Source organism: Tursiops truncatus, chromosome 14 (assembly GCF_011762595.2).
Source record: "Tursiops truncatus isolate mTurTru1 chromosome 14, mTurTru1.mat.Y, whole genome shotgun sequence".
NCBI lineage: Eukaryota > Metazoa > Chordata > Mammalia > Artiodactyla > Delphinidae > Tursiops > Tursiops truncatus.
The window spans coordinates 42,115,593-42,130,257 of NC_047047.1; the positions used below are offsets into that span (position 1 = coordinate 42,115,593).

The 14,665-nt window shown below is 39.3% G+C and overlaps 1 protein-coding gene across 6 annotated transcripts in view; it reads right to left on the reverse strand.

Annotated features, from left to right (window-relative positions):
• Positions 1 to 4,855: 4,855 nt before the first annotated feature.
• CCDC85A (coiled-coil domain containing 85A) overlaps positions 4,856 to 14,665 on the reverse strand; it is a 202,797-nt gene continuing 192,987 nt past the window's right edge. For all 6 annotated transcript variants that reach the window (XM_033838540.2, XM_033838542.2, XM_033838541.2 and 3 more), the window contains one exon: positions 4,856 to 6,688. In XM_033838540.2, the coding sequence (XP_033694431.1) occupies positions 6,599 to 6,688 (90 nt within the window). In that variant the 3' untranslated portion in view covers positions 4,856 to 6,598. The remainder of the gene's footprint in view (positions 6,689 to 14,665) is intronic.

Genomic DNA, 14,665 nt, shown 5'->3' on the forward strand with positions numbered 1-14,665 from the left:
GGGAGTGCTGAAGCAAGGAGAGCCTGTGTGCTTTACAGAGGTCCAATGCTCTGCCTGTGTAGGCATCCGGGGCTCTGCTCATACAAAGCCCATGGTGGCATTTTTCCCCTGCTGTGGCCACCCTGGATCTAGTGCTAGACTATGGCAGGGAGTGAGCAGGGCCAGAGCGTTCACTTGGCTTGGGCTAGGGACCTTTCTCTGCCATGCCAGGGGGCAAACCAGCACATGCACACTCCTCAGGAGTGGAGTCTAGACTTCTCCAGTCTATCTGTCCCAATGCTTTTCCAATTAGCCAAATGGGCTTGTCTCCTATACATAGGACCCCAGGACTGGGATACCCAGTCTGTGGCTCGACCCACTCACTACCCAGGGTGACTGTCTGCCTGTGCAATCTCCCTTTTCCTCTTGGTCCCCTCCAAGGGGCACAGATCCTGACCCAATGCTTCTCTTCCTATCCTACCCAAATACGTGTGTATCTTTCTTGCAGCATTGTTGTCTTTTTAAAAATTTTATTTATTTATTTATTCATTTTTGTCCATGCCATGCAGTGTGTGGGATCTTAGTTCCCCGACCAGGGATCGAATCCATGCCCCCTGCCTTGGAAGCACAGAGTCTTAACCACTGAACCGCCAGGGAAGTCCCCTCAGCATTGGTTTTATGAGTCTTTCTGCCAGTTTCCAGTTAGTTTTCCATGGGAATTGTTCCACCTGCAGATATATTTTTGAGGTGTCTGTGGGGGGGGAAATAAGCTCCACATCGTCCACCATCTTGATCTCCCTTCTTGCTAATTTCTTTTTATTCGACTACATAAAGATAACACAGAACCTCTCTTTTGTGACAGTAGTTAGAGGAATCAGTTGTTTGAACACACTCCTTGTTCTTCCCAATACAACTAAGCCATCATCATAGAATATCCTGCAGTTTTCCACATCAGGAGACCAGATATTCAATTCATAACATTTAAAGTGTACAATATTAGTCAGTAAAAGAATCCCAAATCAAAAACAGTAAGGAAAATTGGAATCTCTCTGAGAGTCCAGAAGTAGGGTGGACTCCAGACAAGGTATAATCAAAGTTCAGCTCCCTTTCTCCCCAGTTCTCTTGGCCCTCCCCTTAACTGTATGCATGCTTTCTCCTCTGGATGACTTCTCAATAACAGCCAACATAGCTTTTTGCAACAGACAACTCTTCCTTATATATCCAACAAGAGAAAAAAAAGCCTCTCCCCTACCCACAAAATAAACTTTCTTCCCCAAGAATTTAGATGAGCCTTGTTAGGCCATGTTGCCACAGTTGGGCCATAGGAATGCTGTGTGCTGATTGGCTGAAGATTGGCTTCCTGAATCAATTACTAGCAAGTAGGATGAGATTACCAAGATGGACTTTGTGAGTCTAGGCCTTAAAATAAGATTCAGCTATGGAGTTGGAAACACTTCTCCTGACTCTCTTGGACAGTGTAGAAGAGCATTGTCTTTCTACACCAAAGGAGAACTGTCTTAGGAAAAAGAGAAAACTGAATCTTGGGTAGCCAATCAATGTGTTCAATATTGAGTGGTAGGGCTAGACTGAGCCTGGGGAATGGTGATGGTTATTAAAAAAAAAAAAAAAAGAAAGAAAAAGCCCCAGAGACTGTTATCTGGACTGTCAGAAACCCATTCATATCTAATCCAGATTTTTGCAAAGGGAAAACAGATTTTGTATAATGCTGTATTAAGCCCATCCAGCTTGGCCCACACCCAACAATGGCCCATAGAATCAAAGGCCAATTTTAGAGGCCTTTGTGCTTCTATAAAACACAAATGTGCTGCATTCCTGATTAGCATATGAATCTGTTGTTGCCATGGCAAGTATGATGTTGTATATTGTATGCTATCACTTTAGAACAGGATCTAGAAAACTAAAGGTCCTGGGATAGGAAATGAAAACCTTGGTAATAAGACCAAATGGAATTATAACTTGGGCATCAAAACTCTGAGAAACATTTATGCAAAATGAGAGGATATTGCTTTTTAAAGAGATTCTTAGATTTCAGTTAAATGAGACTGTGCTTCACTTATGATTTCTTCTTACTTCCAGATGGTTTTGAAGTACCTTTAACATTTAAACTCATACAATACAGCAGTTAGAAAACAACTAGGAAAGAGAAGGAAGGATCGATGAAGGAAATGGAAGACAGTGAGAGAAATGTTGGGTGATGTTTGGTTGTATACTCATGTTAGTATTAAAATTTCCTATTAGCCTCCTGGGTTTATTCTACCACTTGCCTAAAGAAGCAGGTCAGGACGCTGGGTTTTGGAGATACTTCAGCCTCTCTAAATTAAGTGCAAAGGAGGTGGTGGGACAAACTCCTAGGCAGGGTGTATCAGTAGCCAAGGATCTGAGTACAGAGGGTCCCTTTTCCTCTGGGTGTTACCAATCCAAAGACTTTGCACTGTGTCTCTGACTCAGTCATACTTACTACTCTCTATTCCAGCCTGTGAGTAATTATCTGTGTGTTCTATGTCTGACCCAGGGAGAGAAAGGTTATATGCAGGAGTCAAAACGTCTGGCTATTGTCAATTATCCCAGAATCTCCATGCAATGTGTGTATCAAACTCTTCCTTGTTTGAAACATCCTTGCAGCCACGCCTCCTTTTTAAACAATACCCTCCATCATGTACTTTGAATTATGGATCCATTCTTCAACGAGATAGTGTTTGTCTCCCTTCTTTCAAGAATTCATCATAATTGCTGGTCCACAGAGTACAGTACTTTTTATGTTCTACTGGAATTATGAGTTTATTAAGTATCTTTTCGATCATTTTTAGGGTTCAAGGCAAGAGGGGGAAGCTGCAGCAGGTACTCATTCTGCCATTTTGAATTGAAAGTATTATGCCTACAGTGACATGAAAAACAAATTCAGAATTAAATGGTTTTTCAAACATACTGTTCCTGTATCAGAATCAGACACATGTCCTTTTTCTCCATTTCCAGAATCACAGTATGTGATTGGTCATAGCAAGGCCTGTGGTAGGCTGATGATACATACAGAACAGAGCTTGAAAGTACGAATGGGCAGCTAGAATCTGTGTGGTAGATAAGAGTCCCTTCAGTGTTGTGGTTCCTTCCCTTAGCCTAATGGTATAAACGGCCACAGCTCACGGGTCTAGGCTCCTATGTCTTAAAGGATTGCCAATGTTTCTTGTGGACTGTCAAGATCATTGAACTTTGGAACTAGGAAGGCTACTAAGAACCTTACAGTAACTCAGCAAGATAGATGTTACCTCCACTCAGCACATCAGGACACTGAGGCTCAATAAGTCTCAAATGCACAGAGCTAATTATAGTCACGTGCTGAACTTGCCGCCCCAAAGTCAGCCTCGCTAAGCCAAAGGCCTTTATTCAGTGCTGCATGTAGTAAAGCATACTTTATATTGCTCCAGCTCAATATGCTGACGCAAACTTCTATTGTTTATTCCCACCAAAAATCTCTTAATCATACGAAGTTGTACCGTATGCTGTTTTGGTAATCCAAAGATGGACAAATATTGGCAATCTCATATGGTTCAATCTGATATATTGTCCTTTAATTGTGTAATGAGATGGAGAAATTTTTCTTTTAGAAGTCAATGTATGAATTCCTCATAGAAGTGTCTTGAGCTTGTTGGGAATTTACTTTGATAAGACAGCTTGAAGTAGGCAGATCCTTTCCAAGAACGGGTGACAAGATTTCTAATGGAGAATCAGTTTGCACTTGAGGTGAAGCAGAATGAGGCAACAGGATGCTTACATAGAGTGAAAACTCTGGAAATGAGTGGAAGGCACTAGGAGACTTAGCACTTCCTCAAGATGATGAAAATAGATGTCTGAGGCAACCTTATCTAGATCTCAAGGATAAAGGAAGCTTCTGCTGGTATCCAAGATACTACGGTTCCATATTATTTCTTGAACAGTCAGCATCCTGAGTGAGGAACCAAAGTGTGTTTACTCATATGGTAGTGGTAGGCATTCATTAAAAGTTAACTGAACTGTCAAACAATCATCCCAATTAGACTGTCCGCATTTTGCTGAATGTCACATATGATCTAAATTTTCTGTAGTGCCTTGAGCATGTGCTAGAAACTTACAAAGCATTAATTTAAAAAGCTTAGATTCTGATAGACTGACAGTCAACTTCAAGGCTGGTGAAGATCATCTACTAAGATATGTAAATTAACCTTTGTTCCAGGGAAAATGAAATCATAAGCTAATAAGCTGGTCATGTAACAGAAGGGTGCCACTCACTCTTACTGATAAACATATTGGGCAGTAGCAAGATTCAGGCCCTGGGCTGTCCATCTACTATGTCATTTAAAGTACAGACTAATGCTAAGTGTAGGGTGTGAGTGATTTCCAAGTTCTCTACCTGAGCGTGTGTGTGTGTGTGTTCTCTAATTTACGTCTTGGTCATATGTGTATATTATCTTTCCCCAATAATGTATAAGCTTCTTAAATACAGATGCCGAGTTTTCCATTTCTTTAATATTTTCTCTCTGGTGTATTTTCTTGTGATTATTACTAATATTTTAATAATAAATAATTGAAGTTTAATCTTATTCTATATGAATTAGAAGAACAAGGGAAAGAGTTTATAACTAATTTTTAAATATTCTTAAATATTCTAAATTTTTAACTACATTATACTAGAAAATAATGAATTGAGGAATCTCAATATTAAATCCCTCATTAAGCGCATATTTAAACATGCCTTTGTCTTGTATTTAAGATAATGAATCATCTGTATTACTACATTACTGTCATCATACAGGAGTAATATGATATTTAGTGACTATTAGAAATCTCCATTTAGGAAAAACATTTTGGAGAAAAAAACCACTGAGATTAAATAATTTATTATCATTGCTAAGATGAACACATATACTTGATGAGTCAATTTTATGCAGAACTTTAAAAAAATAGTTTTAATACAGTATCAAAATTTACACAAGTATTTTGTCAAAAGACCAGTGTTCCTTGTATTAGCTTCTGCAGGCTCTACTGCAGGCACAGAAGCTTGTTTTAAATGTCTTCAGAGTGTAGGAATACAACAATTTAATGATGAAGGCTTTTCAAGAGAAGGTGTAAATATAGCAATTTTCTTTTATAGAGTAATAATATTCTTAAAATATATAACATTTTAAAAGAAAAGCTTAAATGGTAACCCAATTACAATAATTAGAGAATTCTATAGCAAATTAATTCATAAATATTTTCTGAGACCAGAGGGCTGCTTTTTCATCACAATAACATTCAAAAAAGTGTAACAATTCCTTCACCAATGACAATTACTACATGTGTAATGAGCCTGTTTAAAAACAAGAGCAACGACAGAATATCTGCTATGAATCAAATCTAAGTAATTTAGAAGAAAACTGGGAATTGTTGCATTCCTACTTTTATAATCTTAAACTACAATATAAAGTTAGCATTCGTTCACAGGCCTCTTGCACATTCATACAAGAAACTATCGTTGCATTTGGATAAACACAAAATACCTATCATAGCATTTCCAATACACACAGTCTATTTATATATATATATATATATATAAAATATATATATATACACCAAAAATAAGGAAAGCAAAGCAAAGCTAGCACACCTCCTTTTCAAACCTCAAGCAATCTGAACAAGAGCTTTTAGCTTCAATAATGAAGGACATGCGTCAGTTTCATAAAATGTTAGATAACTGCTGTAGGCTAAGAAAGCTTTTTTCATAAATGCAGTGCAATATTTTAAAGTTTACAGAAAGTTTATTAAGTATAACAGCATGTCTAGAAATTAAATTGTAGAAATTAACATCTCACGGCTGGAAACACTTAGAAAAATTGTTTGCTTGTTCTTTAATTGAAACTGTTAATATTAACATTAACGAATACACTGAAGATGGAGGTTGATGTGTTCCCAAGATGTGTCTTCATGAGCAATACATTAAGATGAAAAGAAAAGATATATTTACTTTGATCAATTAAAATAAATGGTACTCGCTGATAAGCACTTGACAAAGTCCTGCTACCCTCCTAGCTGGTAAGGAAAATTTATGTGGTATTTTTAGCACCTCAAAAGTCAAAACGAAATCCCAGAAACCTAATCTTATCTTGCGTTCAAATCAATTATGCATCAGAAACTAGTATTTTATTAACTAAAATATAATAGGTGACCAACTCTCCAACTTGGGAAGCTGGAAACCACCTCTTATCTTGAACAATATGGTAGAACACTCCCACCATTATATGCAATGATTCAATTCTATCAAAACCACAGAGGCTCTACTGGACTCTTCCAATCATGCAGGTTTCCCAATTACAATTTTCCATCTGAAGAGTCAAAAACTTTTAGTTCTAATGAAAATATTGGTACCAAAATGGTGATTTTCAAAGCTACCTTGTTTGAGATTGACTGTTGTGAACATTGAAGTGAGAGACAAAATACAACTTCAGTTACACTAAAGATTTTAGAGGGAAAATATGTGCAATGTACAATCACTCCATGTTATTCCATGAGTCCAGGTTTGTGAAAATCCACTCTTTTCTTCTGTCTCTCTGGCAGTGGTGATGTCATGTTTGAAAGAGAGTCCTTCTCACATGGGTCCTTTGTACTGGTTTCCAGACAAATGCTGCCTAATTCCAGGACACGAACCTGCAGCATCTCCAAGTTTCCTCCATACAACCTTAAGAAAAAAAAGTAAGCATCTTAATTGTCCTCTTCCACAAAGACATGTATATGTTTTTTTGTTCTAAGCGGGAATCTATGAGAGGGACAAAAAGGAATATAAGACAAGAGACAAAATATTCACATATTTTGTCAAACACAAACACAAAATGAAATGTGATACAAGTTTCTAAATCACAAGAACTGCTCAACAGATGGGACTACGACGCTTTGTTAGCAACCAGGGTCAGAATTAAAGAATGACGTGCCAGCTTACACTAGCTGTGAGAGTGGTCCTCAACTCTAGCTGCACACTGCACACTGGGAGTTACTCAGACAGGTATGGTCATCTATTTTTTGTTTTAAAAGCTTTCAACATGATTCTAATACCTAGCCAGAATTAAGAACACATGAGCAAAATCATCCTGGTTCCTATATTATACCTCTAAAATAAGGGATACCAAAATGTTAAATAGCTAAGAACAAACGCTCCTTCATTGTCCTTAGTGGTTTAAAGTCCCCGAGGTGGTAGCATTAAGGGTCAGTGGTAGAGTTCCCTGGTTTCCCCTGCGAAATGGGGGCCTCAGTTATCATAAATCTTAGCTACCCAATATGGTATCTCGGATTACCACAACAGAAAGCATACAGATGCAGGGAAAAGATAAGAATAAATTCAAGAGTCACTAAAATAGATACAACTACAATATGCTAAAAACTGGTCCATTTTAAAGGGACAGTAGCAAAAGGTGAGATTAATAAGTAATTGTTACTGAATTCAACAACGACATACCAATATACTAACATTAATTAGGAAACACACACAGTAAGTCATAACCCTCTTAGAGTGTTTCACTATTAGGATTATGATCAGATTAATTCCACAAAAATTTACATCGCTCTAACATGAATACAAACCCGTTGGCTCATTAATTATTCATAGATTGTGTTTCTCTGTTTTCTCTTTTAAAAAGAGCAGATACTCCAGGGAAGCCAAGTACTATTCACAGTACTACATAAGAATATATAGGGTTCTGTCTACCTTCATTTCGAAGCCCATGTAACTATTAGTCTCTCTGTTTTAGCAGGCACAACTATGGGATGGAGATATTGTCATGTTTGAAGGGAACTGTAGTATGGTCCTTAACTATTTGGAAAGGAATGATATAGCAATGGATGGCTCAAATTGTACCCAAGGGAGCTAGGAAAGTGTCATTTCTCAGTACACTGACTGAAGAGGCACAAATTCTGAATCAGGAAGCCAAGGAATGCTATGGACTTTGCCTTTCTAGCCCTTAAATGGTATACGTAATTACATCTACCCAGAACGCTTTGATGTCTTGGTTAGAAGCAGAGGATAGAGCCAAATGATCAGGGACGTAAGGCAGTAGATGATTACAACTCAAAAGTGCAACCCCTCTTCAAGTATTCAAATGTAGAATGCAATGGGCCTTAACCCTGAAATTACTATGTGGTGAAAGGAAACTCAGAGAAGGCAGGACTCTGAAATAAGCCAAGGATACAGAATATTAAGGCGGACACAGAGTAGTGACTCACTAACTGAAAGCAGAACAGGTGGGTATCTGAGATGACCAGTCAAGTATTTCAACTGTTCTCAGGGAATTGACAACAGCCAAACAGACAAACCTAAGATAACTAAGACTACAAGATAGATTTACTATTTCTTAGAGGGCAGTGTATGTTTGGGGTATAGCTTGGGAAGAGAATAAAAGCACTTGGTGCTGTGAAGAAGAGTCTTTCCATTGTATAGATGTTAACTTATCTCCAGAAAAAATACCAGACACTGAGATGAAACAAGCTCTGAGTCTTTTAACGGCTATCACATTCTGAGAAAGCTTTACATTTCTGTGACGTTACTGTAAAAGCACATAGTTCCTCTAATAGGTTTCATAATCTTACGTAAGTTATTTCTTACAAACTATGAAACTGTCTCACAATCTGTATTTTTCTTTAATCTCCAATATTTGCTGTTTTTGATATATAACTTACCATGGTGACACAAATATTTTTTTACATCTTTATTGGAGTATAATTGCTTTACAATGGTGTGTTAGTTTCTGCTTTATAACAAAGTGAATCAGTCATACATATACATATGTCCCCATATCTCTCCCCTCTTGTGTCTCCCTCCCACCCTCCCTATCCCAGCCCTCTAGGTGGTCACAAAGCACCAAGCTGATCTCCCTGTGCTATGCGGCTGCTTCCTACTAGCTATCTATTTTACATTTGGTAGTGTATATATGTCCATGCCACTCTCTCACTTTGTCAGAGCTTACCCTTCCCTCTCCCCATATCCTAAAGTCCATTCTCTAGTAGGTCTGTGTCTTTATTCCCGTCTTACCCCTAGGTTCTTCATGACCATTTTTTTTTCTTAAATTCCATATATATGTGTTAGCATACGGTATTTGTCTTTCTCTTTCTGACTTACTTCACTCTGTATGACAAGACTCTGGGTCCATCCACCTCATTACAAATAGCTCAATTTCGTTTCTTTTTATGGCTGAGTAATATTCCATTGTATATTTGTGCCGCATCTTCTTTATCCATTCATCTGATGATGGACACTTAGGTTGTTTCCATGTCCTGGCTATTGTAAATAGAGCTGCAATGAACATTTTGGTACATGACTCGTTTTGAATTATGGTTTTCTCAGGGTATATGCCCAGTAGTGGGATTGCTGGGTCATGTGGTAGTTCTATTTGTAGTTTTTTAAGGAACCTCCATACTGTTCTCCATAGTGGCTATTCACATTCCCACCAGCAGTGCAATAGTGTTCCCTTTTCTCCACACCCTCTCCAGAATTTATTGTTTCTAGATTTTTTGATGATGGCCATTCTGACTGGTGTGAGATGATATTTCATTGTAGTTTTGAGTTGCATTGCTCTAATGATTAATGCTGTTGAGCATTCTTTCATGTGTTTGTTGGCAGTCTGTATATCTTCTTTGGAGAAATGTCTATTTAGGTCTTCTGCCCATTTTTGGATTGGGTTGTTTGTTTTTTTGTTACTGAGCTGCATGAGCTCAAGTTCCCTCTATGCCTACTTTCTGCAGGATTTTTATCATAAATGGGTGTTGAATTTTGTCGAAAGATTTCACTGCATTTATTGAGAGAATCATATGGTTTTTCTCCTTCAGTTTGTTAACATGGTTTATCACATTGATTGATTTGCATATATTGAAGAATCCTTGCATTCCTGGAATAAACCCCACTTGATTATGGTGTATGATCCTTTTAATGTGCTGTTGGATTCTGTTTGCTAGTATTTTGTTGAGGATTTTTGCATCCATGTTCATCAGTGATATTGGCCTGTAGTTTTCTTTCTTTCTGACATCCTTGTCTGGTTTTGGTATCAAGGTGATGGTGGCCTCGTAGAATGAGTTTGGGAGTGTTCCTCCCTTTGCTATATTTTGGAAGAGTTTGAGAAGGATAGGTGTTAGCTCTTCTCTAAATGTTTAATAGAATTCGCCTGTGAAGCTATCTGGTCCTGGGCTTTTGTTTGTTGGAAGATTTTTAATCACAGTTTCAATTTCAGTGCTTGTGTTTGGTCTGCTCATATTTTCTACTTCTTCCTGATTCAGTCTTGGCAGGTTGTGCATTTCTAAGAATTTGTTCATTTCTTCCAGGTTGTCCATTTTATTGCCATAGAGTTGCTTGTAGTAATCTCTCATGACCTTTTGTATTTCTGCAGTGTCAGTTGTTGTTTCTCCTTTTTCATTTCTAATTCTATTGATTTGAGTCTTCTCCCTTTTTTTCTTGATGAGTCTGGCTAATGGTTTATAGTTTTGTTTATCTTCTCAAAGAACTAGCTTTTAGTTTTATTGATCTTTGCTATCGTTTCCTTCATTTCTTTTTCATTTATTTCTGATCTGATCTTTATGATTTCTTTCCTTCTGCTAACTTTGGGGTTGTTTTGTTCTTCTTTCTCTAATTGCTTTAGGTGCAAGGTTAGGTTGTTTATTTGAGATGTTTCCTGTTTCTTAAGGTAGGATTGTATTGCTTGAAACTTCCCTCTTAGAGCTGCTTTTGCTGAATCCCATAGGTTTTGGGTTGTCGTGTCTCCATTGTCATTTGTTTCTAGGTATTTTTTGATTTCCTCTTTGATTTCTTCAGTGATCACTTCGGTATTAAGTAGTGTATTGTTTAGCCTCCATGTGTTTGTATTTTTTACAGATCTTTTCCTGTAATTGATATCTAGTCTCATAGCATTGTGGTTGGAAAAGATACTTGATACAATTTCAATTTTCTTAAATTTACCAAGGCTTGATTTGTGACCCAAGATATGATCTATCCTGGAGAATGTTCCATGAGCACTTGACAAAATGTGTATTCTGTTGTTTTTGGATGGAATGTCCTATAAATATCAATTAAGTCCATCTTGTTTAATGTATCATTTAAAGCTTGTGTTTCCTTATTTATTTTCATTTTGGATGATGTGTCCATTGGTGAAAGTGGGGTGTTAAAGTCCCCTACTATGAATGTGTTACTGTCGATTTCCCCTTTTATGGCTGTTAGTATTTGCCTTACGTATTGAGGTGCTCCTAGGTTGGGTACATAAATATTTACAATTGTTTTATCTTCTTCTTGGATCGATCCCTTGTTCATTATGTAGTGTCCTTCTTTGTCTCTTCTAATAGTCTTCATTTTAAAGTCTATTTTTGTCTGATATGAGAATTGCTACTCCAGCTTTCTTTTGTTTTCCATTTGCATGGAATATCTTTTTCCATCCCCTCACTTTCAGTCTGTATGTGTCTCTAGGTCTGAAGTGGGTCTCTTGTAAGACAGCATATAAATGGGTCTTGTTTTTGTATCCATTCAGACAATGTGTCTTTTGGTGGGAGCATTTAGACCATTTACATTTAAGGTAATTATTGATATGTATGTTCCTATTCCCATTTTCTTAATTGTTTTGGGTCTGTTATTGTAGGTCTTTTTCTTCTCTTGTGTTTCTTGCCTAGAGAAGTTCCTTTAGCATTTGTTGTAAAGCTGGTTTGGTGGTGCTGAACTCTCTCAGCTTTTGCTTGTCTGTAAAGGTTTTAATTTCTCCATCAAATGTGAATGGGATCCTTGCTGGGTAGAGTAATCTTGGTTGCAGGCTTTTCTCCTTCATCACTTTAAATATGTCCTGCCACTCCCTTCTGGCTTGCAGAGTTTCTGCTGAAAGATCAGCAGTTAACCTTATGGGGATTCCCTTGTGTGTTATTTGTTGTTTTTCCTTTGCTGCTTTTAATATGCTTTCTTTGTATTTAATTTTCGACAGTTTTATTAATATGTGTCTTGGTGTATTTCTCCTTGGATTTATCCTGTATGGTACTCTCTGTGCTTCCTGGACTTGATTAACTATTTCCTTTCCCATATTAGGGAAGTTTTCAACTATAATCTCTTCAAATATTTTCTCAGTCCCTTTCTTTTTCTCTTCTTCTTCTGGAACCCCTATAATTCGAATGTTGGTGCATTTAATGTTGTCCCAGAGGTCTCTGAGGCTGTCCTCAGTTCTTTTCATTCTTTTTTCTTTATTCTGCTCTGCAGTAGTCATTTCCACTATTTTATCTTCCAGGTCACTTATCCGTTCTTCTGCCTCAGTTATTCTGCTATTGATCCCATCTAGAGTCTTTTTAATTTCATTTATTGTGTTGTTCATCATTGCTTGTTTCATCTTTAGTTCTTCTAGGTCCTTGTTAAATGTTTCTTGCATTTTCTCTATTCTATTTCCAAGATTTTAGATCATCTTTACTATCATTATTCTGAATTCTTTTTCAGGTAGACTGCCTATTTCCTCTTCATTTGTTAGGTCTGGTGGGCTTTTATCTTGCTCCTTCATCTGCTGTGTGTTTTTCTGTCTTCTCATTCTGCTTATCTTACTGTGTTTGGGGTCTCCTTTTTGCAGGCTGCATGGTCATAGTTCCCGTTGTTTTTGGTGTCTGTGCCCAGTAACTAAGGTTGGTTCAGTGGGTTGTGTAGGCTTCCTGGTGGAGGGGACTAGTGCCTATGTTCTGGTGGATGAGGCTGGATCTTGTCTTTCTGGTGGGCAGGTCCATGTCTGGTGGTGTGTTTTGGGGTCTTGTGGACTTATGATTTTAGGCAGCCTCTCTGCTAATGGATGGGGTTGTGTTCCTGTTTTGCTAGTTGTTCGGCATAGGATGTCCAGCACTGTAGCTTGCTCGTCGTTCAGTGAAGCTGGGTGCTGGTGTTGAGATGGAGATCTCTGCGAGATTTTCGCCGTTTGATATTATGTGGAGCTGGGAGGTGTCTTATGGACCAGAGTCCTGAAGTTGGCTCTCCCACCTCAGAGGCCCAGCACTGACTCCTGGCTGCAGCACCAAGAGCCTTTCATCCACACAGCTCAGAATAAAAGGGAGAAAAAGTAGAAAGAAAGAAAAAGAAAGGAAGCAAGGAAAGAAAGAAAGGAGGGAGGGAGGAGGGAAGGAAGGAAAGAAAGGAAGAAAGAATATAAAATAAAGTTATTAAAATAAAAAATAATAAGAAAAAATAATTTTTTTAAAAAATGAAAACAAAACCAAAAACAGATGGATAGAACCCTAGGACAAATAGTGGAAGCAAAGCTATACAGACAACATCTCACACAGAAGCATACACATGCACACTCACAAAAAGAGGAAAAGGGGAGAAAATCATAAATCTTGCTCTCAAAGTCCACCTCCTCAATTTGGGATGATTCTTCGTCTATTCATGTATTCCACAGATGCAGGGTACATCAACTTGATTGTGGAGCTTTAATCTGCTGCTTCAGAGGCTGCTGGGAGGGATTTTCCTTTCTCTTCTTTGTTCTCACAGCTCTTGGGGCTCAGCTTTGGATTTGGCCCCGCCTCTGCGTGTAGGTCACCAGAGGGTGTCTGTCATTTGCTCAGGCAGGATGGGGTTAAAGGAGCAGCTGCTTCGGCTCACTCATGCTGGGAGGAGGGAGGGTTACGGAGTGCAGGGCAAGCCTGTGGCCTCAGACGCCAGCATGACGTTCACCAGCCTGAGGTGTGCCGTGCGTTCTCCCGGGAGAGTTGTCCCTGGATCACGGGACCCTGGCAGTGGCGGGCTGCACAGGCTCCCCAGAAGGGGGGTGTGGATAGTGACCTGTGCTCGCACACAGGCTTCTTGGTGGCGGCAGCAGCAGCCTAGCGTCTCATGCCTGTCTCTGGGGTCCGCGCTGATAGCCCCGGCTTGCGCCCGTCTCTGGAGCTCCTTTAAGCAGTGCTCTTAATCCCCTCTCCTCGTGCACCAGGAAACGAAGAGGGAAGAAAGCAGGTCCAGACTTTTCCCTGGACCCCCTCCCAGCTAGCCGTGGCGCACTAACCCCCTGCAGGCTATGTTCACGCCACCAACCCCAGTCCTCTCCCTGCGCTCCGACCGAAGCCTGAGCCTCAGCTCCCAGCCCCGCCCGCCCCAGCAGGTGAGCGGACAAGCCTCTCAGGCTGGTGAGTGCCGGTCGGCACCAATCCTCTGTGCAGGAATCTCTCCACTTTGCTCTCTGCACCCCTGTTGCTGTGCTCTCCACCGCAGCTCTGAAGCTTCCCCCTCCGCCACCCCTGCCCGCGAAGGGGCTTCCTAGTGTGTGGAAACCTTTCCTCCTTCACAGCTCCCTCCCACTGGTACAGGTCCCGTCCCTATTCTTTGGTCTCTGTTTATTCTTTATTCTTTTGCCCTGCCCAGGTATTTTGCCCTGCCCAGGTATGTGGGGAGTTTCTTGCCTTTTGGAAGGTCTGAGGCCTTCTGCCAGCGTTCAGTAGGTGTTCTGTAGGAGTTGTTCCACGTGTAGATGTATTTCTGGTGTATCTGTGGGGAGGAAGGTGATCTCCGTGCCTTACTTTTCCACCTTCTTCCCCTCGTCTCGACACAAATATTTTAAATCAACAATTTTTTCTCTTAGCTTTTAAATAGTTTCCAAATATAAGAGTGCTAATAATCAGATTTGAACTACATTTTTTTCTCAAATGTCGGTGATAAAAGATGCCCTAGAAAACTTCTGAA